Source organism: Aquila chrysaetos (assembly GCF_900496995.4).
Source record: "Aquila chrysaetos chrysaetos chromosome W unlocalized genomic scaffold, bAquChr1.4 W_unloc_2, whole genome shotgun sequence".
Classification (NCBI taxonomy): Eukaryota; Metazoa; Chordata; class Aves; order Accipitriformes; family Accipitridae; genus Aquila; species Aquila chrysaetos.
In genome coordinates, this window is record NW_024470322.1 from 3,519,586 (window position 1) to 3,544,415 (window position 24,830).

At 43.9% G+C, this 24,830-nt stretch overlaps 1 protein-coding gene across 2 annotated transcripts; it reads right to left on the reverse strand.

Moving 5' to 3' along the window:
• Window positions 1-1,772: 1,772 nt before the first annotated feature.
• On the reverse strand, window positions 1,773-23,464 carry LOC121232955 (dnaJ homolog subfamily A member 1-like). Of its 2 annotated transcripts, none has more exons than XM_041121518.1 (9): window positions 23,410-23,464; window positions 22,645-22,786; window positions 22,027-22,204; window positions 20,657-20,761; window positions 20,319-20,546; window positions 18,756-18,870; window positions 12,535-12,650; window positions 11,291-11,391; window positions 1,773-2,522 (listed from the first exon to the last, which is right to left on the reverse strand). In XM_041121518.1, exons 2-9 carry the CDS (start codon window positions 22,774-22,776, stop codon window positions 2,304-2,306), a joined length of 1,194 nt encoding a protein of 397 aa, XP_040977452.1. In that variant the 5' UTR covers window positions 22,777-22,786; window positions 23,410-23,464; the 3' UTR covers window positions 1,773-2,303. The 2 variants fall into 2 exon arrangements, with proteins under 2 accessions (XP_040977452.1, XP_040977451.1); XM_041121517.1 differs by lacking the exon at window positions 23,410-23,464 and adding an exon at window positions 22,885-23,016.
• Between the last annotated feature and the right edge of the window lie 1,366 nt (window positions 23,465-24,830).

Consider the following 24,830-nt stretch of genomic DNA (forward strand, 5'->3'; position numbering starts at 1 on the left):
TTCATTCTGACCAGGTGGAATATGCAGAGTTCTTCTGAACTCATCTATATTTTGACCTCTAATCTGTAAGAACCCAAAATAAGAATTCCACTTGAGACAAGGATCATGTAAATAGTTGCCTTCATAAAATAAAGGCCATAACACTTATGGGAAGAACTAGCCCAAGGAGCTTGCTCCAAGAGCTCCTTTCTTGATGAAACCATTTTTCCCAATTTTCAGGGTGCAGAATGATTGCTGGAGGTGACTTATTGATATGTCCCCCTCTTAAAGGAAGGTAAACCTCCAGGGTGGAATGCAGTGGATATGCAAGAAATCTGTTCCATAATAATTCCCTAAGCAACATAACCTGCAACCTTAGATGTTACCAGCACCAGGGGAGCTTGGTATGCTGACTCTGAGAAACAACACAGACGGTGGAGCGGAGTGGAAGCACCGTGGCCAGGCTCTGTGTTATCACCACAGGGATGGGGAACTGGAACTACTGGAACAAGAATGGAAGGTCCCTGCATTGAATCCACCGAAGCAAGGAGGTGAAACAATGGGGTTCAGTCAACGCTATTGTCTTACTTCTGATTTATATCATAAGTGCCCAGTTCTGGAGTAGTGACATGCTAAATCATGTTCTCTGGGTCAACTTTGACTCATTATAATCTCATTATAATACCAAAGCACACCTCCATCCCAAAAGCTACCCGCCTCCAAGGTGCAACCACCCCTCACTGAGCATGCGCTCTGAATTTCTCTAGCATATACCTTTAAAAGTAAAGTGAGGAGATTTTACACCAATCATAATAAAGGTATGTATGACTAGAGTCACTCAAGCTCCACCTAAAAATAAGAAAATAGTATAAAAGGGCTTAAGAGAGGAGGAACGCTAGGGAAGACACCATCATAGACAAGTTGGGAGGACATCGCTGACTTCTGGGATCAGTCAATGGGCTGAACCTCTCTTCCCCCCATAGGGACGCCTATTGGGTAAGATTCGAACCCTTGGTCATACCGAGCGCTTCCCCGGGAAACTTAGAAATCTCTATAGAGTTTTTCCATAATTTATTGTGCTTGTAGTCGACTGTAATATTATTTGCACGTGCTTTGCATACAGTGTATTTATCACTGGCAATCCAAAAGAACCTGTACTCCTGTCACTTTAATAAACTGTACTATTCATTAATCTAGCCATTATAGTTTGTTGAACGTGACCAAACTCCTTAAGTCTGGCCGTGATAGTTCGTTGAACGTGACTAAATTGAAAGTACAGTGCACTATTTGTCCATCCGTAATCGTGATAGTTCAATACATTGAACACGACTGGACTTGTTGAATTGGACATCACTCAGAATCTAAGCCTAGCCGCCCCCAGCCTCTCTGATATCTGAGGACAAGCTGGAATACAAGGGGGTTTATTTTCTGCCAAACTTCTTTACACTTTAACACAACACCAAGAAACTATTAATTCTTAAATAAACTTGTCACAGTAGAGACGGACACGACAAACATCAGACTGTGCAAAAACGGCAAAATGGCTACTTTATTGTTCTAACAAGCTTTTTTATACCTTTCTTCAGAGTATGCGTTCATATATGATTGGTTTAGCTAGTAACTAACAATTCATGATTGGGTAACAATTTTAGCTGCAGATTCGTTAAGACGGTTCTTCTTATCATCTTTTTTCCCAGGACTTTCCAGACTCTCAAGGATACACCACAAGCTGCTCAAGGTCACGCTGCTCACGCGCCATCAGGCATTCGGCAGATTTGCTACATTCCCCGACATAAACTAGTAAATCACACAAGTTTACTGAACATGAAAAAAATTAAACAAATGTGTCAGGTTCACATATTACATGTTTGCATTATAGAGCAAGTTCTGATTTGACTAACATCAGTGCAAATCCAAAAGCTGTAGATATATCTTCACATGAATTAGAAATACTTGTGCATCCTTCAGTAAACCGCAGCTCTACAGAGCATCAAGAATGCTACAGAACCTTAGTCTAAGAGCAAGCACTTGAACACAGATACAAGAATTGCAGATTTAGTCATGAAAAGTATTCCAGACAGCTTGTCTGACAGACAGTGTTTATGATCAACTTGATCTGCACTTGCATCCTGGAGCTTTATACAAATTGTAAAGTCAGTTTTCATACTACCACTTTAATTTCTTTATGCTTTTAAAATGAACTATAGCTGAATTTAACAGCAACAAAAAAAGATATCAGGAAGTGAGGGTGAATCACCTGTAGTCCTCCACTTGTCTACTGACACATATAAAAGTGGCATCACAGTGGTTATTAACTGGCCCTTTTAAGAAGTTTGACATTGAACACCACCTCCAAGGTGGTGCTCATCATCTTCATAGGCTTCTCCATTATAGCAATGTCTTCTGTCTTGAGCTGGATCAAAGTCCATTAAATCCACTTGTTCCATTTCCTCAGTTTCTTCTACTTCCTGCCTTGCGGGTAGCAGTTTTTCCAGCAAATACAACTTATCTGAGGAGAAGAAGCCACTACCTGGGAAGTTCACCTGAAATAAAGAGCTACAGTTACTGAATTTGGCTTTAACTGGCATCTATATCACTTACTACAGGTCAACTATCTGCCAGCATCAGCTTTAGAATTACAGAAGACTTGGAAAAAACATTGCTAAGGACATAGTTTGGTCACTTGCCAGTCTTTCACATCTGCTAAAAGTGCATTTTTACTATATTTGGCAACTTCACTGTCTTCTCTAGTTCAGTCCTTTTTTTCTGCCCCAGACTGCCATATTGAAAGAGCTAAAAAAAGATATCCTCAGCTAAAGCCAGAGTAGGGAGACGCAGCAGTTAGAGATTAGCCTGATCCCCCTCCTATCAGTACTAATGAAATTCTCTTCAGTAATTACAATTAACTAACTGTCCTGGGTTCAGCTGGGATAGAGTTAATTTTTACAGGAACCTGGGAGGTGGGGGGGCATAGCCGGGGCAGCTGACCTGAACTAGCCAAGGAGCTATTCCATACCATGTGACATCATGCCCAGTATATAAATGGGGAGTGGGCCGGGGGGAGGGCTGTCCTGCTCTCCCTCTCGGCTTTCGGTGGGGGGAAGTGGCAGAGCGTCGGGTCCCGGGTCGTGAGCAGTTGCACTGTGCATCACTCTTTTCTGTATACTCTTTCATTAGTACCGTCGTTGTTGTTGTTGTAACTTTTTTTGCGTTGTCCCAGTAAACTGCCCTTATCCCAACCCTCGAGGTTCCAGTTTTTTTTTCTTTTCTCTCCTCTGTCTCCCCCCTATCCCACCGGAGGGGGCGGGAGGAGTGAGCGAGCGGCTGCGTGGTCCTTTGTTACCGGCTGGGCTGAAACCACGACAGTCCTTTTTAGCGCCCAACGTGGGGCAGGAAGGGTTGAGATAACGACAGATCTGGCTAGAGCGTGTTGAAACAAATTTGTCATACGCATTCCTTATATTAGATAAATAGATGTTAGTCACAATGTTGATTAATTTGTTTACATGGTGGCGTTTTGTAAGTCCTTATATGCTCTATGTATTGCCTGTAGTTACGTTTCTCACCTCTGGGAGAGTGATTGGGATTATCATTTTGCTGTACTGGGCAATGTCGACTTGTGAAATGATTACATCACTGGTCATGAGGTTAAGCTGGTATCTGTATGAGGCAGTGATATCTTTTCCATACTTTGGGCACCTTCTATCGGATTTTATTGGTAATTACAGCCAATCCATGGGGAAGTTAGGGGGGGATACTTCCCCCCGTCCGTTCGCCTCCCTTCTCTCCTTCCGACTAATTACAACAGCTTTTGAGAACTTTGAATATCCTTGGGATGCACAAGCCAGTGTGCTGTTAGTGCTATGTCTCCTGAATATGTGTCAGGTCTTGTTTAGGGCTACAAAAAGGCTCTTTAAGAGTACCACCCAGAGATCTGCCCCAAAGCTGGATATTCATGAGTGGCACGGCATGTGGGAGGATATGGGCAGGTATCTAGAGAACTTCTCACCCCCAGTGGCTTGGAAGTTCACTCCTGAACAACTACAGAACCCTCATGAAGTGGTAGAATATTTGAAAGAAAAATGCTGTGGCTATTCCAGAGACGTACAACTCGCTGCACTGTGCTGGGCCCTGGCCAGTATCTACCAAACACTGCTTGATATTAGGCAGCACCCTCAGGGAGAAAAGGGGGAAAAGATGGAAAACAGGACAGCAGGCACCGTGGCTACCCCTACCCCGGCAACAGGCACCGTGGCTACCCCTACCCCGGCAACAGGCAGCGCGGCTACCCCAACCCCGGTGACAGATACTGCAGCTAAACCAGAGAACCAACCTGTGCCAGTATCAGTCGCCCCTGTACAGAAAAAGAAACACACAAAGAAATCAGTTCGCTCAGTGAGAGATGAAGATGAACCAGGGTCATCACAAAAACAGGAGGAAGAGGCAGAACCTGAAATAATCACCCGATCTCTATCCCTGAGTGAGTTGCGTGATATGCGAAAAGATTTTAGCCGCCACCCAGGTGAGCACATTGTTACCTGGCTGCTCCGATGCTGGGATAATGGGGCTAGTAGTGTGGAATTAGAGGGTAAGGAAGCCAAGCAGTTGGGATCTCTGTCTAGGGAAGGGGGCATCGACAAGGCGATTGGGAGAAAAACACAAGTCCTCAGCCTCTGGAGGCGACTTCTGTTAGGTGTGAAGGAAAGATACCCCTTCAAGGATGAAGTTACATGTCACCAAGGCAAGTGGACCACCATGGAGAGAGGTATCCAGTACCTGAGGGAATTAGCTGTGCTGGAGGTGATTTATAATGAACCAGAAAATGCGCAGTCACCCATAGACCCAGATGAAGTCCAATGCACACAACCCATGTGGCGGAAGTTTCTACGAAGTGCACCACCAACCTATGCCAACTCATTGGCAGTAATGTCCTGGAAAGAAGGCTATGGACAAACGGTGGATGAATTGGCTGTCCAACTCCGGCAATACGAAGGAAGTCTCTCTTCCTCCCTACGGGCCTGTGTCTCGGCTGTAGAGGAATTGTCCCGAGAGTTCCAGCAATTCAAAGTGGATATGTCCTCCTCCCCACCTGTACAGGCCCGCATCGCAGCTATTGGGAGTAAGCATTCCTCTGCCCAAGAGAGAGGAGAGAGAAAGTACACACGACGGGCTAACCTGTGGTTTTACCTGCGTGACCATGGAGAGGACATGAGGAAGTGGGATGGAAAACCTACCTCAGTCCTGGATGCACGGGTACGGGAGTTGCGAGAAAAAGCAACCAGAAAAGAGGATTCTTCTTGGAAAACTGCTGCTCCAGTTTCCTGTGAGGAGTCCCCCAGATGCAGTAGATGGGCTGATCACATTTCTGATCCTCTTGAAGGGACTCCTGATTCACGTGTGCAAAAAGTGAGTAACGAATATTCTAACCAGGATTAGAGGGGCCCTGCCTCCAGCCAGGTGGAGGAGAGGGACAACCGAGTCTACTGGACAGTGTGGATTCGATGGCCTGGCACATCAGACCCACAGGAATATAAGGCTCTAGTAGACACTGGTACACAATGCACCCTAATGCCATCAAGTTATAAAGGGGCTGTAAGAGTCGGTCAGAAAATCAGCATTGTCTCAACATTGTCATCAGGAACATGAACAGTACATTACCTGACAACTGCCTGTTTGGAGCGCAGCGGCCAATCCCAAGGACAGAATGTGCGGTACAAGGCTCCTGGAAGGTACCTGGCTAGAGCCGCTAGAGATAACCGCATAGCTACTGTCAAAAAGGATGGATTGCACCTGTTGCCATAACATCGATGAAGAAATCATGAACTCTAGACGAACTTTGCTTCATTATAATACCAAAACACACCTCCTGGTCGAAGGCTACCCGCCTCCAAGACTTACCACGCCTCAGACACTGACCCTGCGCCTGCGTGATAGCCTCGCTCGAGAAGGGCGGAGATATGATAATTGTATTCTGAGAAGGGCGGAGACTCCTGAGGCAGAGGTGGAGCAAGGTGTGTTACTAAGCATAAAAGATGACTTCTGAACAATGGGAATTTGAAGCTTCCCCACCAAGGACCACGACGATCGACGACGCAGCATTAGCTGGACCCGGGACCATTAGGACGTCTTGAGATCAGCGGTGGTAGCTATAACCTCTTTTCCTCCTCTTTCTAAACTTAACTTTATTTTTCTCCTTTCTCTCACCCATCTCTAACTATCGCGTGCCTCTTCACAGGCAATACAATAAAGTTTTACTGTGTGATTACTGCTATCCCCTTTGGTGTTGGTCACCTTAATTTTGCACTTTCGAGATCGTAGCAAACGAACCATCACGAGTCCACCGAGTGGACCGTGACAGGGGCAGAACCCATCTGTATCTCTGGTGTGACAGGGGGATCCCAAGAGCTAACCATATTGGAAGCTGAAATGAGTCTAACCGGGAATGAGTGGCATAAACACCCCATTGTGACTGGTCCAGAGGCCCTGTGCATCCTTGGTATAGATTATCTCAGGAGGGGGTATTTCAAGGACCCAAAAGGGTACCGTTGGGCTTTTGGTATAGCTGCATTGGAGACGGAGGAGATTGAACAGCTGTCTACCCTGCCTGGTCTCTCTCAAGACCCTTCGGTTGTGGGGTTGCTGAAGGTTGAAGAACAACAGGTGCCAATTGCTACCACGACGGTGCACCGGCGGCAATATCGCACCAGCTGAGACTCCCTGATCCCCATCCACAAGTTGATTCATCAACTGGAGAGTCAAGGAGTGATCAGCAAGACTCACTCACCCTTTAATAGTCCCATATGGCCCGTACGGAAATCTAATGGGGAATGGAGACTAACAGTAGATTATCGTGGGCTGAATGAAGTCACGCCACCGCTGAGCGCTGCTGTGCCAGATAAGTTAGAGCTTCAATATGAACTGGAATCAAAGGCAGCTAAGTGGTATGCCACAATTGACATTGCTAATGCATTTTTTTCCATTCCTTTGGCAGCGGAGTGCAGGCCACAGTTTGCCTTTACTTGGAGGGGTGTCCAGTACACCTGGAATCGACTGCCCCAGGGGTGGAAAAACAGCCCCACTATTTGCCATGGACTGATCCAGGCTGCACTGGAAAAAGGTGAAGCTCCAGAACACCTGCAATACATCGATGACATCATCGTATGGGGCAACACGGCAGAAGAAGCCTTTGAGAAAGGGAAGAAAATAATCCAAATCCTTTTGAAGGCTGGTTTTGCCATAAAAGAAAGTAAGGTCAAGGGACCTGCACAGGAGATCCAGTTCTTAGGAGTAAAATGGCAAGATGGGCGTCGTCAGATCCCTATGGATGTGATCAACAAAATAGCAGCTATGTCCCCACCAACTAATAAAAAGGAAACACAAGCTTTCTTAGGTGTTGTGGGCTTTTGGAGAATGCATATTCCAAATTACAGTCAAATTGTAAGTCCTCTCTACCAAGTTACCCGGAAGAAGAATGATTTTAAATGGGGGCCTGAGCAACGACAAGCTTTTGAACAAATTAAGCGGGAGATTGTTCATGCAGTAGCTCTTGGGCCAGTCCGGGCAGGACAACATGTTATAAATGTGCTCTATACTGCAGCCGGGGAGAATGACCCTACCTGGAGCCTCTGGCAGAAAGCACCTGGGGAGACCCGAGGTCGACCCCTGGGGTTTTGGAGTCGGGGATACAGAGGATCTGAGGCTCGCTATACTCCAACTGAAAAAGAGATATTGGCAGCATATGAAGGAGTTCGAGCTGCCTCAGAAGTGGTTGGTACTGAAACACAGCTCCTCTTAGCACCCCTACTGCCAGTGCTGGGCTGGATGTTCAAAGGGAGGGTCTCCTCTACACATCATGCAACTGATGCCACGTGGAGTAAGTGGGCCGCACTGATCACACAACGGGCTCGCATAGGAAACCCCAGTCGCCCAGGAATTGTGGAAGTGATCATGGACTGGCCAGAAGGCAAAAATTTTGGAATGTCACCAGAGGAGGAGGTGACACGGGCTGAAGAGGCCCCGCTGTATAATAAACTGCCAGAAAATGAGAGGCAATATGCCCTGTTCACTGATGGGTCCTGTCGCATTGTGGGAAAACATCGGAGGTGGAAGGCTGCTGTATGGAGTCCTACACGACTAGTCGCAGAAACTGCTGAAGGAGAAGGTGAATCGAGCCAGTTTGCAGAGGTGAAAGCCATCCAGCTAGTGTTAGACATTGCTGAAAGAGAGAAGTGGCCAGTGCTCTATCTCTATACTGACTCATGGATGGTGGCAAATGCCCTATGGGGGTGGCTACAGCAATGGAAGCAGAGCAATTGGCAGCGCAGAGGTAAACCCATCTGGGCTGCCGCACTGTGGCAAGATATTGCTGTTCGGATAGAGAAGCTAGTGGTAAAAGTACGCCACGTAGATGCTCATGTACCCAAGAGTCGGGCCACTGAAGAACATCAAAACAACCAGCAGGCAGATCAGGCCGCCAAGATTGAAGTGTCTCAGGTGGACCTGGACTGGCAATGTAGGGGTGAGCTATTTATGGCTCAGTGGGCCCATGATACCTCGGGCCATCAGGGAAGAGATGCAACATATAGATGGGCTCGTGATCGAGGGGTGGACTTGACCATGGACACTATCGCACAGGTTATCCATGAATGTGAAACATGTGCTGCAATTAAGCAAGCCAAGCGGCTAAAACCCCTGTCGTATGGAGGGCGATGGCTGAAATATAAACAGTGGGAGGCCTGGCAGATTGACTATATCACACTCCCACGAACCCGCCAAGGCAAGTGCCATGTGCTTACAATGGTGGAAGCAACCACTGGATGGCTGGAAACATATCCTGTGTCCCACGCCACTGCCCAGAACACTATCCTGGGCCTTGAAGAGAAAGTCTTATGGCAGCACGGTACCCCAGAAAGAATCGAGTCAGACAACGGGACTCACTTCCGAAACAACCTCATAGACACCTGGGCCAAAGAACATGGCATTGAGTGGGTATATCACATCCCTTATCACGCACCAGCCTCCGGAAAAATCGAACGATACAATGGACTGCTGAAAACTACATTGAGAGCAATGGGGGGTGGAACTTTCAAACATTGGGATACACATTTAACAAAAGCCACCTGGTTAGTTAATACTAGAGGATCCACCAATCGGGCGGGCCCCGCCCAACCAAGACTTCCACATACTGTAGAAGGGGATAAAGTTCCTGTAGTGCGCATGAGGAGTATGTTAGGGAAGACAGTCTGGGTTAGTCCTCCCTCAAGCAGAGACAAACCCATCCAAGGGGTGGTTTTTGCTCAGGGACCTGGGTACACGTGGTGGGTGATGCAGAAGGATGGGGAAGTTCGATGTGTACCTCAGGGAGATTTGATTTTGGGAGAGAATAGCCAGTGAACTAGGCTGTATGATATTTAACTGCTAAATAACCTGCCAATGTATGTCATTGTATCTATAGTGTCTATATGCCATATCAAGGGTATTACTGTAAGAATTACCCAAATGACTGAAGAATGGACTTTGAAACTGAGCCAAGAACAACAGTGATAGAACTTGAACTGGTGCCCAGCAATTTCCTCAAGATCAACATCTTCGACCTGCAGACCAAGGGTGTGGGTTGCATCAAATGTACCAGCCAGAAGTTCCAGAGACAGCATACAACAACCCAACACCTCACACCATCTCTCTTATCCTGAAGAAGTGTTACAATAGATGGAGCCTCAAGGTCATGGACTAAATAAAATTGATGGACACATTGGAGGGATAACCCATTGACTAAGGGAATACTATTTGTATGTGTGTGTGTGGGGGGGGGGGGGTCCATATACATATATATATATATATATAAGACAAGGAAAGTGGTAGTGGTTGATTGGAAAATGTAGGATCTCGGCATGATGTAGATGGTATAGAATAAGGGGTGGATAATGTCCTGGGTTCAGCTGGGATAGAGTTAATTTTTACAGGAACCCGGGAGGTGGGGGGCATAGCCGGGGCAGCTGACCTGAACTAGCCAAGGAGCTATTCCATACCATGTGACATCATGCTCAGTATATACATGGGGAGTGGGCCGGGGGGAGGGTCCTCCTGCTCTTGACTTTCGGTGGGGGAAGTGGCGGAGCGTCAGGTCCCGGGTGGTGAGCAGTTGCACTGTGCATCACTCTTTTCTGTATACTCTTTCATTAGTACCGTTGTTGTTGTTGTAACTTTTTTTGCGTTGTCCCAGTAAACTGCCCTTATCCCAACCCTCGAGGTTCCAGTTTTTTTTTCTTTTCTCTCCTCTGTCTCCCCCCTATCCCACCGGAGGGGGCGGGAGGAGTGAGCGAGCGGCTGCGTGGTCCTTTGTTACCGGCTGGGCTGAAACCACGACACTAACTAATCCCCTTGCTCCAATACAAGGTCAGTTATATTTCAGTTCTTCCTAAGATACATTGGAGGCCAAAAAACACATCAAACATGAAAATTCACAGGATATCCAAACAAGTTATTTCAGTACTTAGTATATTTTCAGTAAAGAGCTATTTAGAAATGTCACAGTTTAACTCCAGCCAGCAGCTAAACACCACACAGCCGCTCGCTCACTCCCCCACACTCAGAGGGATGGGGGAGAGAATTGGAAGGGTAAAAGTGAGAAAACTCGTGGGTTGAGATAAGGACAGTTTAATAGGCAAAGGAAAAGCTGCGTGCGCAAGCAAAGCAAAACAAGAAATTCATTTACTACTTCCTATCGGCAGGCAGGTGTTCAGCCATTTCCAGGAAAGCAGGGCCTCAGCACACATAACGGTTACTTGGGAACACAAACACCATAACTCTGAACATCCCCCCCCCTTCCTCCTTCTTCCCCCCAGCTTTTATTGCTGAGCATGGCATCACATAGTACGGAATATCCCTTTCATTAGTTGGGGTCAGCTGTCCTGGCCATATCCCCTCCCAAGTTCTTGGGCACCCCCCAGCCTACTTGCTAGCAGGGCAGTATACGAAGCAGAAAATGCCTTGATGCTGTGTAAGCACTGCTCAGCAATAACTAAAACATCTCTGTATTATCAACAATATTTTCAGCACAAATCCAAAACATAGCCCCATACAGGCTACTATAAAGAAAATTAACTCTATCCCAGCCAAAACCAGTACAAGAAAGAATTGGATATTTTCTGTCTATAGCCTTGTGCATTGCATTAGGTATCTGACCACACTGCAAGAAACACACTAAACAAGACACTTAATGATTAGTGTATCTTCTTGCTTAAGTTATTACTTAAGGTTGAAGTTCTGTATGTTCAGTGTTAAGCTGTACCATGGAAGTTGATTCACTTACCTTGAACTCTATGATCAGACGTCCTTTTTCATATGGCCTACGATATATTGGCATGCCTTCATTCAGCACACATTTAATATCCCCATGTTTGACAGTCTGGCCTTAAGCAAAACAAAACAAACAAAAAAAAAATCCAGGCAGGCAAAACAAGCAATTTTAGTTTCAATTCCTTTCAGGATGCATTTGTGCAGCCTTGTAAGCTCTGTTTCAACAACCATACTGATATCCAGTAGTCTAATAGGGACCTACTGCCTGACAGCTTTTGTTTAAGAGAACAGGTACACATCCATGCTATATTCTACCATTCTGTATGCTTCTCAAACAGAGCATACCTATGAATGTCAAGTATTCCATGAGTTCCAAGTCTGAAAAATTTATCTTCAGAGACCTTGAGTATCCTCAGAATATCAGCACATCCATGAAGTAAAGTTTGTTACTGTGTGTCGTGGTTTAACCCCAGCCAGCAACTAAGCACCACGCAGATGCTCACTCACTTCCCCCCCCACCCAGTGGGATGGGGGAGAGAATCGGGAAAAGAAGTAAAACTCGTGGGTTGAGATAAGAACGGTTTAATAGAACAGAAAAGAAGAAACTAATAATGATAATGATAACAACACTAATAAAATGACAACAGTAATAATAAAAGGATTGGAATATACAAATGATGCACAAGGCAATTGCTCACCACCCACCGACCAACACCCAGTTAGTCCCCGAGCGGCGATCCCCCTGCCCCCACTCCCCCCAGTTTATATACTAGATGTGACATCACATGGTATGGAATACCCCGTTGGCCACTTTGGGTCAGCTGCCCTGGCTGTGTCCCCTCCCAACTTCTTGTGCCCCTCCAGCTTTCTCGCTGGCTGGACATCAGAAGCTGAAAAAAACCTTGACTTTAGACTAAACACTACTCAGCAACAACTGAAAACATCAGTGTTATCAACAATCTTCTCATACTGAACTCAAAACATAGCACTGTACCAGCTACTAGGAAGACAATTAACTCTATCCCAGCTGAAACTAGGACACTGTGTCATATGAAGAAACATGTAGTTATTATTGCCCACTAAGCAAAACTTTTGTTTAAAGCTCTCTGCTATAAAGACTTGGGGGTGGGGGAAGGAGGGAAAAGAAGTAGTATTTTAAGGATCAATCCTTTCTGCTCCCCCTATGCTAATTGCTTGCTTTTCAGCTTACATTTGCTGAATGTACAGATTTTTAGCACAAAACAAACCAACACTTACCAGGATGAGAAGTAATAATTATAGTTCTATTATCCAGTGTTGTGATAGGTTTCTGAAAGCCACACAGTGCTTCGACCAGCTGTATATCCATGCACATAACAAGGTCCTCCCCTCGCCTGTGGTAGAACCAAGCAACAATAGTCAGGGGTGGGGTGGGGAAATAGGAAGAGTGAGAAGGACCATGCCTAACTCGGGTATTAAATTTGGTAAAGACAATAAATTTGGAATCTTAATACTAAGAAGCCTGACCAGTAAAATAGTTAATGTTCTCTATTAACTAAGCCAACTACTTCAGGGATAATACCTGTGATAAGAGCCATTTACTATTTGTCCTGGTTTTGGCTGGGATAGAGTTAGTTGTCTTCCTAGTAGCTGGTACAGTGCTATGTTTTTGAGTTAGGTATGAGAAGAATGTTGATAACACACTGATGTTTTCAGTTGTTGTTAAGTAATGTTTAGTCTGAAGTCAAGGATTTTTCAGCTTCTCATGCCCAGCCAGCGAGAAGGCTGGAGGGGCACAGGAAGCTGGGAGGGGACACAGCCAGGGCAGCTGACCCAAAGTGGCCAACAGGGTATTCCATACCATGTGACGTCCCATCTAGTATATAAACTGGGGGGAGTGGGGGCGGGGGGATCGCCGCTCGGGGACTAACTGGGTGTCAGTCGGCGGGTGGTGAGCAATTGCACTGCGCCTCATTTGTACATTCCAATCCTTTTATTATTACTGCTGTCATTTTATTAGTGTTATCATTATTAGTTTCTTCTTTTCTGTTCTATTAAACCGTTCTTATCTCAACCCACGAGTTTTACTTCTTTTCCCGATTCTCTCCCCCATCCCACTGGGTGGGGGGGAAGGGAGTGAGCGGCTGCGTGGTGCTTAGTTGCTGGCTGGGGTTAAACCACGACAGGGGGTTAGCTCTTGAATAACTGTCCTTGAGTAGTGTCGTGCTGTGTCCCCTCCCAGCTTCCTGTGCCCCTCCAGCCTCCTCGCTGGCTGGGCATGAGAAGCTGAAAAATCCTTGACTTCAGACTAAACATTACTTAACAACAACCGAAAACATCAGTGTGTTATCAACATTCTTCTCATACCTAACTCAAAAACATAGCACTGTACCAGCTACTAGGAAGACAACTAACTCTATCCCAGCCGAAACCAGGACACCCCCCCAAACCATACCACACGCAACAGCATTCAGTTTCATTTCATTATGCTTTCCCCCTTCTGGGAAAAGGTTTGTCTCAGCCTCCAAACTTCTACTGCTGGGACAATTAATCCCTTCTTTAACATTGTCCAAACTGGACAGAAATTTGCAGAATACTGTCATATATTAGCACAATCATATAAAGAAACAAGATGCAGCAACACTTTTTTAGTCAATCTGTTTTATTCTTCTCCAACATAATTTTTGGCTTTCTGATTTTGTGGGCAACACTTAGGGATCTAATATGATTTTGTACCTCCTTCTTCCTTCTACTTAGTTACATCATTAGGGGAGACCAACTTCCCTGAGATCAGGCTGCTGCCCTAATCTAGTAAAGCTGATCTTTGACTAATTTAAATATCCTCACTTCAAGAGCAGATGCCTAGGGGAGAGTACAAGAGCAAGGCAAGCACATGACACTGCCCCACAATACACTCAGCTTCCAGCCCTTATCAGGGCACCTCAAGGACTTTAACCTAGAAGCATAGTTTTATTTTTTCCCTCCCTTTCATGAAATCTATTGATGGCTATCAACCATTGACAGCATCTTATGCCAAAGATTTCCATATCCTCATACAAAATGCCACTTCCAGTTCTGAACCTCACAGAGCCACAGAACGGTTGAGGTTGGAAAGAACCTCTGGAGGTCATCTGGTCCAGCTCCCCTGCTCAAGCAGAGTCACCTAGGGCAGGCTGCCCAGGACCATATCCAGACAGCTTTTGAATATCTCCAAGGAAGGAGATTCCACAACCTCTCTGGGCAACCTGTTCCAATGCTTGGTCACCCTCACAGTGAAAAAGTGTTTCTTTATGTTCACACAGAATCTCCCGTGCTTCAGTTTGTGCCCACTGCCTCTTGTCCTGTTGGTAATAGTAACTGTAGTATCTCAAGTGATACTAAGAGACAGACAACAGTTGCTCCTACACAAATTCTCCCTCTTCCTTCCTCCCCTCTTTTCTACAAGGAAGGATCTACTTCAAAAAAATCACTCTCCACATAGAAGCTATTCTATCTTTTCCTCATTACCCTTCTTTAAGATTCTCCAGTTCTACTGTATCTTTTTGTACTGGATCTGGCTGAGATGGAGTCAACTTTCTTCATAGCAGCCCACGTGGTGCTGTGTTTTAGATTTGTGACTTACTTTCACCTATTAAACTGTCTTTATCTTGACCCACAAGTTTTCTTGCTTTTGCTCTTCCTATTCTCTCTCCCGGGATGCTGGGGGGGGAAGTAAGTAAGCAACTCTGTGGGTGCTTGGCTGCTGGCTGGGGTCAACCCACCACACTTTGCAATGTAAAATCCGCATTACATGCAGTATTCAAGGCACAGGCACACCACAGATTTTTTATATAGACAGCAATTGGTTTTGTCATCGTCCCATGTCCGTCTGCATCCGTCTGTGTCCCCCCCCCAGAATTCCTAACATTTTACTTGCTCCTTAGCATTAAGATGATCTATTCATAGATCTGTTACAACCAACATTTTGGTACTGCTGAGATCCCACTATTGTGCAAGTATTTAAGTTTATGCACTTCATTTTACATTTAACATTCAACTTAAATTGTCATGTTTGTTGCATTATATCATGCAATCATTCTGCAACTTTAAACAACTTCTGTCTTCCTTACCCTGTAAAAAGCTCTGTATCATCAAGTCACCACCTCAGAGTTTAAATGAAATTAAAGGTCCCCAGTGCAGCTCTTTTTAGGACTCATTCGGGGTCCAATCATGTTTCTTTATCAGAGGGAATTATATTCTTACCTGGTTTCCTACTTTTTAGCCAGTCATTTATCCATGTAATATTCCCTTCCACTCTTCAGTAGTTCAGTATATTCAAAAACCCTTTGCTGAAGAATTTCATTCAATGCCATTTTAGCAATTCAGTGGATCACCTGGATCTCCGTATTCTGCAGTAAACACCACTGCAAGTGTGAAAGCTTGAGCATTTTTGCTTAAAGAAATCTTAATTTGAAACTCTTCAGCCAAACAAAAAGTTAATGTTTTCTTCTATTAAAAATAATAACCTGAAGGTTACTATAGATGAAGTAGTAATTTTAGTGAGACTGAAAACAAAATGCAGAGAGCTCAGAGCTAAACTTTTATTTCAAGAGAAGTCAGAAACAACTCTTGACTTCACTAATCAATTTAAAAACAGAAATTTTAACATGGAGAAGGGAACAGCCTGAACACTTAAGAACACTCAATCCTGTGTTGTAAGTAAGGGGGCCTTTTAAATGCAGCTGGATAAATTATCAAATAATCATGGAATAGGTGAGGTTGGAAGGGACCCTTTGGAGGTCTCTAGTCCAACCCCCCTGCTCAAAGCAGGGTCAACTAGAGCAGGTTAGTCAGGGCCACGTCCAGTCGGGTTTTGAATAACTATAAGGATGGAAACCCCACAGCTTCTCCAAGCAACCCATTCCAGTGTTTGACACCACCACCCCCCAAGTAAAAAAAGTTTTTTCTTAAGTGGAATTTCCTGTATTTCATTTCATAGCCATATGTACCTTATATGCTAAACACTTTGCAATGCTTTTTTTAAATGAAGGTAGCTGTGGGACAGTATTCTCATCTGGACTACAGTAAACAAAGATATGGAGCAAGAAGTTAGTTCACCAGTTGGCCTTAAAGGCTGATGTCCAACTGGGGATTTACCAATACAAAATTCTAGGTCACACACTTGAAGACTAAAACCTTAATATATTGCAGCAAGCTCAGCTGGAGATGATTAAGTGTAAAGGTAGCAATGAAATTGCTAGGTCAACTGTTCCAGTCACAAAAATTATTTCCAGCAGAAATAGGAAAGTATTTGTGCCACTGAACAAGATGGTAGCAAAATTCCAAGTCTCATACATTTCTATTCAGCTACATTGGATGACAACTCAAGTAAAACTCCCTCCTCAACACTAGAAGAGCTTGATTTGCAAAATGGAGGGAATGCAATTGCTTATAGATACTGTAGTATAAATATTAAGGAAGACAGTTGTATACATTATTGTATACGTTGATGTACACAGGCAGGTACAAGTTAGCTGCAAGAAGTTAAGCTTGACATTTAACTTGAATATATTTAGGTATCAACATCCTCAAAGAGCCTTCCAAATGGAATCATAAGAACAAAATAGGACTTGGCTTTATGAGCAGTGTAAAGCCAGAGGCTTGAAATTGTCATAAGGTAGTAACTGGAACAGCTACTATCAACTAAACAACAAAATATATCCAGTAACAACCAGCTAGGTTTTAAGACTGGATTGAAAGAAGTCTGTAAGGGAATCGTCTCTCTCATGCCTCAGTTGCCTCCTTCAGAGTCTCCTACACTCCCTCTGAAGGTCTGGTGGTAAGGAAGTTTAGAAAGCAACTCTGAGTCACTCTGAAAGGAGCTTCTAGATGAAACCAGGATGCATCCAGTTAAGTCAGAACTGAAAATTAAAGAAATTACATTAAAGTCAGCACAAATGATGTCTGCATGTACTGGGATGTTCAGGAGTTATTTAGTTTAAGGGCACCTCAAACCTATTAAAAGGACTTGGACCTGTTAAAAAAGACAAATTTAAAGGTGTCTGGAAAGAGACTTGCCTGGAAAGTTTTAGACCCTGAAGGGACAGGAGGTACATTCCATCTGCCCCAGAAGTGGCATTACCTCAGCATAACCCTACAAAACTACTGATGTCAAGGAACATCTAAGGACATTAAAGCTGAAGCCAGTGCAGGGGGATGGACATCAATACTCCAGTGCAGTCAGAACTTCAAGTCCCAGGTAACATAATAAATGCATGGACCAGACAGACCCTTTGACACAACTGATTCAACACCTGGTTTCACTGGAAGCTGGGTAGAGAAAATTGCTCATCACTAGCCTGCCAAATACCATGCAGGTTCCAATTCTTTAGTCTGTGAGCTCAATGCTGGAAGCTGCTAACAGTAGTATTCCATCTGTCCTGCCTCAGCACAAAGTTTTGGCACCAGCTTCTGGAGTTAAGCACCATACAAGACTGCTGATCAGATTGACTACAGGCTACACTAGAGCCTTTGACCTGTCATTCCTACTTACAGGGACAAAGGGATGAGCTGGTAGACTAAGTGCCCCCATGTTAAGAGATCAATGCCTTCCCAAATTCATTGTTCCCCTCATGAATGCTCTGATCAGCAGTTAGTTGCACTTGGTGCCTACTGCTCATCTTCTAGAGGTGGCCAAAGTGCTGCTTTTTCCAGAAGAGAAGCTACTACTTGACAGACTCATTCCACAAAGTAACTTGAAACAATGGACTTTAACACAAAACAACATTGTTAGGCAACGTGAAGTACTTTACCATAGTTGACACTACCCAGTTCAGTTTCACTTCCACAAATTATCAGTCCTCTCCATTCCTTATGTTAACCAATGTGTTCAGGCAAGAAAAACACATAGGAGGCAGATCACCTTGATATTATGCATATAGGATGCATGCTTCTGACCATAAGGCAGCCATAAACAGGATCCTGAGAAATAGCACAAGCACCGAAGCTTGGCTTCAAGGCAGAAGAAACTATATAACAAGCAGTTGCCTATGCTAGATCAGAGTTTGGTATTGGAAGACTTTCACAGGAGGAGACAAGAACAAGGACTTAGTAAGACAACAACTGCTACAGATATTCACAGCTATTAAGAAACAATTATTTTCCAACATTTGTAGTCCTTAGAAGTTTGTGAATTCCCAATATCCATAACTTCCTTAGGTTTGTCTTACTTCCTCTCCCACCCCCAGAGAAAGAAAGAAGAAAAACTCACTCCAAACAATCCAAAAAATAAACTATATAACCACAAACCTTGTATGTTTAGAGCACCAAGTGCTTTGACTAGTTCTACCAGTACTTCTATAAATATGTCAATATCTGACAGCCCAAACCAACTCACAAGTGAGCTCTAGACATATAGTCCTATCTGACAATATTTCCAGTTCCTAAAAAAAGCCAGTGGTAACAGAGGAAGCTTGAAGACAAGCATCTCAGGAGCATGCATAAAGACTCATAGAGTTTACCTTGTAAGTGTAGGGTGATCTTTTTGATCTAAGACGATAATTATGTCCCCTGGCTCTAGTCCTGGCTCTTGGTCCCCTTCACCATGGAATGTTATTTTCTGACCATCCTTCATTCCTATTGCAGAGACCACATATTTCAGCTTTTTTTTGTTCTTTCCTCTCAAATGTAACAATGTGAAATTTTTTAATAGGCACTAGCTTGTACTAGGATATTACTGAACCTTGAGATTGCAACATTAGGACCTTTGCTTGAAGCAAGTATCTTACCAACTCATCTTTCCAAAACATGTTAGTACTGCCAACTTGAGCTACGTTTCATAAGCATGAAATCCCATTCTAGTAGAAATCAGTCACCTGCCAAGATAAAAATCCTTGAGGGAAATATTATCAAGATGGTTTCTATCATATGCACAACCACTACAGAAGAGGCATAGAAGAAATGCTGCACACAAAGCTTGCTTTAAGAAGTTGATAAGTCTCTTAAGTCTGTGGCAGAACTACTTGAGAAAAAAAGATCTCAATGCCTTCAGTTTAGGAAGCACTCTTCCTAGGAGTGCAACTGTCACTCAAGAAAGCAACTTCACCTACAGAAGGGTTATTGCACTATTAATTCTAGCAGCTTCATGCTACCTGGTAGAAAACCAGGATGACTACAATAGACAAAATTGTGCTCTTTTCAGTAACTTTTAAAACAGTGTTTAAAAATATCGGCGATATACTCTTGCCAAGCTTCAAGTTTAGTGTTACTATCATGTTCCTCCTCTTAAAGATAAGACATTACATAAAGCACGCTTAAGTAGAGATGTAAAACAGTTACTGATTACTGTTAGGTACAAGTCTATTGTAAGCCACATGCTTGCCAATGCATTTTATCTTTCAACTCCAACTCCTCCAAAGACTGCTCCCACCTACTTTTGAGCGGCCTGCTGCTAAATAGCCTCACATTCCCTTACCATTCTGGGGATTTAAATTCTGAATTAAGTTTTGCCAGACATAAAGGACACAGACCAGAACATCTGTACTGCGCAATGTCATCAGGGTGACATAACAAAATTAATTCTAAGCGTTATAGGCTTAGCAATGTCTTCACACTTCAGGAGACCTGGTCCTCCCCTTCACAGTAAAATGCCATAAAAGTAATCATATTCTGTAGGGCCTCCAAAATGTCAAGATAATAGTTAAACTTGCTTAATAAGCTAAGTGATGTATTCGCTTTTTATCAATCCAATTAACCAGTCGCATTTTTGTTTCTGAACCTGCTCTTATGGAGATTAGTTCACTACTTGCATTGTTACAAGCTTTGGGATTAATACTTAGTAATGTATATAGTAAGTGGGCACTAATACACAAGTAAACACCCCTGCTTAAAGGCAAGTTACCTTTAAAGAGTAGGAACAGGCTATTGTACTGAATGCATATCCAACAGTGTTACTCATTATAACAAGTGATCAATACCATGCATTTGCTGAAGCTCCTGTTTTAGTGCTAAACCCCCCCCCCCAAACCACCAACCCCAATGACAATCTATTTAAATATAATACTCCAAGTTAGTAAAACCCTTACCTTTGTCAATGTGAACTTCTAGAATCTTCTTCTCTCTAACAATTTTTCTGCCAGTGCAGCTCTTGCATCGGTCCTTGGGGCTGATACGCTCCCCATGCCCCTTACACTCAATACATACAGACTGAATCTGTTGCACCATTCCTGGACCAATCTGGTGAATTCTGATTTGCATGCCTGTGCCTCTGCAATTAGGACAGCATTCTATTGCACCCTTCCTACCACCACGACCTGATGACAGAGTGAGAATCAAACAGTTATATTTCCAGAAGAAACTAGAAGGTCAAAATACATTTGGAGCTTCAGAAATAACTAATGTCTAGTTTTAGTGTTGAAGTTACCTTCACATTTGTCACAGATCACATTCTTTTGCAAAGCCAGCTTTCTTGTTGCACCATTATACAGATCTTCTAAGCTTATCGACAACTGATGAACAACATTTTTGCCTATAAGGGAAGGGGAGGGAGGGGAGAGTATATTTATTCAAATTTGATAGCTTGAACCCAAAATTATAAGTTTCCCATGTTACTATGTTCAAATCACGTTAGAATAAGTCTTTAAAAGCTTTAACACTTCCTGTTTATCTACTTCTGCTGTTATCAATAGCTTTTTCCTATTTAAACTTACAATTATGTAATAATTATCATTGCATTCTTAGTAATCTTTTTCAGAAGAAGCCAGAAGACTCCTCCATGAAAGTATAAGCAATAATAATAAGAACAAAATACATTGAGATTTAGGTTTAAGATTTTTAACTTTGTCTAAAGGGTGAAAATAGACAGGTATGTTTGGATAACTACAGGGAAGTAGGAGATAGTTCCTACAGCCAATTAAATACTACTGCCACCCCTTCCCCCCCCCCCCTTCCCCCCAGAAGTTTCCCAAAACAGTTGGGCAATTGGAATTTTACAATCAGGAACTGTTTTTGCCAAGTAAAGTTCTAATCAAATCCATGGTAAGGCTAACAAGTTCTTGCTTACTGAAAATGTTTTGCTACATGAAGTTGTATGACATTTTGATATAAGACCTTCTTTTCTTTCATTTACCAGCACTGCATATGAACTAAGAAGTGATATAGTCAGCACTACTCTTAAACACAGTTTTTAAATTAATATTGACATCTTTGCTGATACTATTGGTCTGAACTTCAATTTGGATTGGCATTTTAGCTTTACTGCAGCTTTAACCCAATTCCACTGGACAGTACAGAAGAACAAGGAGATCTCATAAATGAAAACTGCTTTGTTCACTTTATGTTGTTACTTTTAACTAAGGTCCTTCAGCTAGAAGCAATTTAAAAACTCAGATTTTGACAGTACACTTGCAGTACCTTATTTACCAAGTAAGATACTTTACCATACCATTCCTGTTCTATTTTATTAAAAGCTAGGCTTATCCTTAGATAAAGGCTTCCCAAATGCAGAGTCTAGCTAGGTATTAAATTAACATAAGACAACTCACAGATCTAAACTACCAGTGTATAAAATGAGTACCCTTCTCATTACACAGGCACCCCTTTCCCTACTCATTTTAGGCTTTAAAGGCTAACAACAGTTCTATATGGTTTCTGGAATACAGCTATAAGATCATTTAAATAGCCTTGATGCAGTCTTGCAAGCCACACTATTCACCCGAGACAAACTTCAGCACTCGTTCACGTACAATGGTCATACTGTTAAGTCTAGGGCAGCATAAGAAGTAGGAACATTACCTTGTCTCTCCCTTTGCATCCTCCCACCACCTCCAAAGAACAAGTCAAATATGTCCATGGGTGACCCAAAACTACTACTGGAGCCACCCTCTTTGACGGCCTGCTCACCACCTTTATCATACAGATCTCTCTTCTTCTGGTCAGACAGTATCTCATAGGCTTGGGAAATCTGTTTGAACTGTGAAAGATGCACATTAAGCCTCAGACCCCAATCCTTAAGCAGCAGCTCCCCCAGGAGCCCATTCCCCCCACCCCCAACCTGACAATCCTCCCTCAAGTGCCCATTCCCCCCTCCCCCATCAGGTCCAGCCAGAACCCCTCTCTCCATCAGGGGCTCTCATTCCTACCAACCTCCCCCACAGGGTCCCTCAATTTACCATTAGACCCCCCCCCCCCTCCAACCAGGCCCCTGGCAAGAGAACACTTCCCTCCCCACAGACAATAGGGTCTCCCCAAACCAAACCTCTCCCCTCCAAAAGCAGCAACAATATCTGGAAGGGTCTTTATAATCTCCCCATCCAAGCCCCTCGCTCCAGTCAGCCCCTAGGCAAAAATCAGGAGTGACTCCCCCCAACCCCTCAGCAGCTTCGGTCCAGCTCCCACTCCCTCAACACTAACCTTCTCACCCTCATTGGGGTTCTTATCAGGGTGATATTTTAAGGCCAGCTTACGGTACGCCTTCTTCAGCTCCTCAGCAGAGGCACTGGGCTTCACCCCCAGCACATCATAATACAGGGTCTCCTTCACCATGGCGACAGACCTACAAGAACACTAAGCGATTAATCCCACCATACGGACACACCAACCCCCTCATCGAAAGAAAGAATCGAACCACACTACACAAAATCTAGAACTTACAACTCAACCTTTCTGGAAAATTCCACACTAATGTCCACATCCGGGGAATTTTGAACCGACAAAAACCCACCCCCGGAAACCCCTCCCTCTTAGTTATTCGGGGGGTGGGGAATCAAAGGGAGGAGACCCAGTAACAGGCTACGAGTCGGTCATGCTGCGATTACCTCACTAGACTACAGTTCCCGGCAAACACTGCGGTCCACCCAAAACTGCAACTCCCAAAACACACTGGCCTCAGCCGCGTCCTGGGCCGTGCGCAAAACTATGAATGGTCCCTAGGCTATTCGCGGACTATAGTTCCCAGCATGCACGGGGAGCACCCTTGTCGCAACGCTCGCTCTATTCACGTCTTAGTGACTTATTTCTAGGGCGTAGTAGCGGTTCAGTTCTGATTCCCTCTATTAAATGTCCTTTTTTGTTGGTTTGAAAATTCAGTGAATGGATACCAACACTGGGCTTTAAGCCCAGTTTTACATAAAACAAACCAGTTTTAGATATAATATCGATGGGTATGAAAAATTTCACCTGTAATGTTTGTCCAGTTGTCATCCTGCAACTTAGCTAGCTCACCAGCTTGTGCCTGTTTGGACAAAAGGGGAATTTTTTTTCTATCAGTTGATGACAGTATGACTAAAAACTCACTTTGGTATTTGTGCAAGACTAGGCAAATAGTAAACAGTTTGTGTGGGCTATAAGACAGATAGGAGTCACTCTTGATATTCCCATTCAATTGAAAACAATAATTCTTGTCTTAATGAAGGCAAGGAGAGAAGAAAGTTATATTAGCCTGTTTTAATTGACCACATGAAAGGAAGTGCACAACCATAAGTGACCAGTATAGTTGGTAAAACAAGCTAAACTTTCAAAATTCTTTCCATTCAAAAATTACATCTGTTCTTTAATTATCTCTGCTTTTCCAAAATGATCAGAGAAATATCTTTAAAAAATTAAATACATGACAGTCCTCTACAATTATATCTACTTTAAGGGTATCTGGTCAAAAAAAGCCATAAACAAGAACATACAGAGACAAACCTGACCAACAAATGACAGGTGGTGATGAAAACAAACCTGGTCAGTCACACTGGGCTATCAAGAAATGGCAGGCAAACCAGGACTTTGCAACTGATAAGAATGCAAACCTGAAGATCCAGGATGTTGGAGGGGGCAAGTGGGACTATGCCAACTGATGAGGAAATGTGCAGGGGAAGGGAATTAGGGAGGGACAAAGTGGGGATAGTCAGAAAGGAGTATAAAAGGGGCCAGTTGTCTGTAAAATGGGGCTGGTCAGTACACTTTTCTGGCTGAGCCCTGTGCCTGATCACCACAGTCTGTCCTATCTTTTTATTAAATCTTTTCTTAACTATCACCCTGCATAATCTCACTCTCTAGCCCATGTGTATATGTGCTGCAAGGACTAGGTGCCAGCTACCAGTGAGACCTCTGTGTGTGTGTGAGTAGATTTGGTGCTAGCTACTAGAATCAGACCAGGGGTGTAGGTGCCCTGGGCCTGTGATGTCAGCTACTGGAGCAGGTGGGGGTCTTGGCGGCTAGCCACTGGGGTGGAAACAGTGTGTGTCCCAAAAAGCAGTTACTGGGGGAAACCAGCATGAGTAAGGTGCTCAGCACCAGCAGCTAGAGTGGGACTACGGGTCACAGCCTGTGTGCCTGGTGCCATCTGCTGGGGAGTCCGAGTGTCTGTATCTTCCCGAAACTGGATGTACATTGGGGGTGTGCATGTCATTCACTAGCAAACTTCAAACTGGACTTAAGCAGGGGGCCTGGGATCTGGGCAGGGGTATCAGGTGGGCAGAGGGTCTGTGCTGGTATCTGGGGGAACTTGCTGCGGGGACTGGATTAACCACTCAAGCTATCTGTACAAGATTCCGTTTATTTCACAAAAGGATCAGACTTATATATGTTTCCACAAGGATCTGGAAAGAACT

Coding starts and splice junctions, on each gene's coding strand:
- LOC121232955 (XM_041121518.1), bottom strand. CDS start 22,776: ATGGTGAAGGAGACCCTGTATTATGATGTGCTGGGGGTGAAGCCCAGT. Junction 22,205..22,644: donor ACCCCAATGAGGGTGAGAAG/GTTAGTGTTGAG, acceptor CATCTTTCACAG/TTCAAACAGATTTCCCAAGC. Junction 18,871..20,318: donor AGAAGTTCACATTGACAAAG/GTAAGGGTTTTA, acceptor TCTCTGCAATAG/GAATGAAGGATGGTCAGAAA.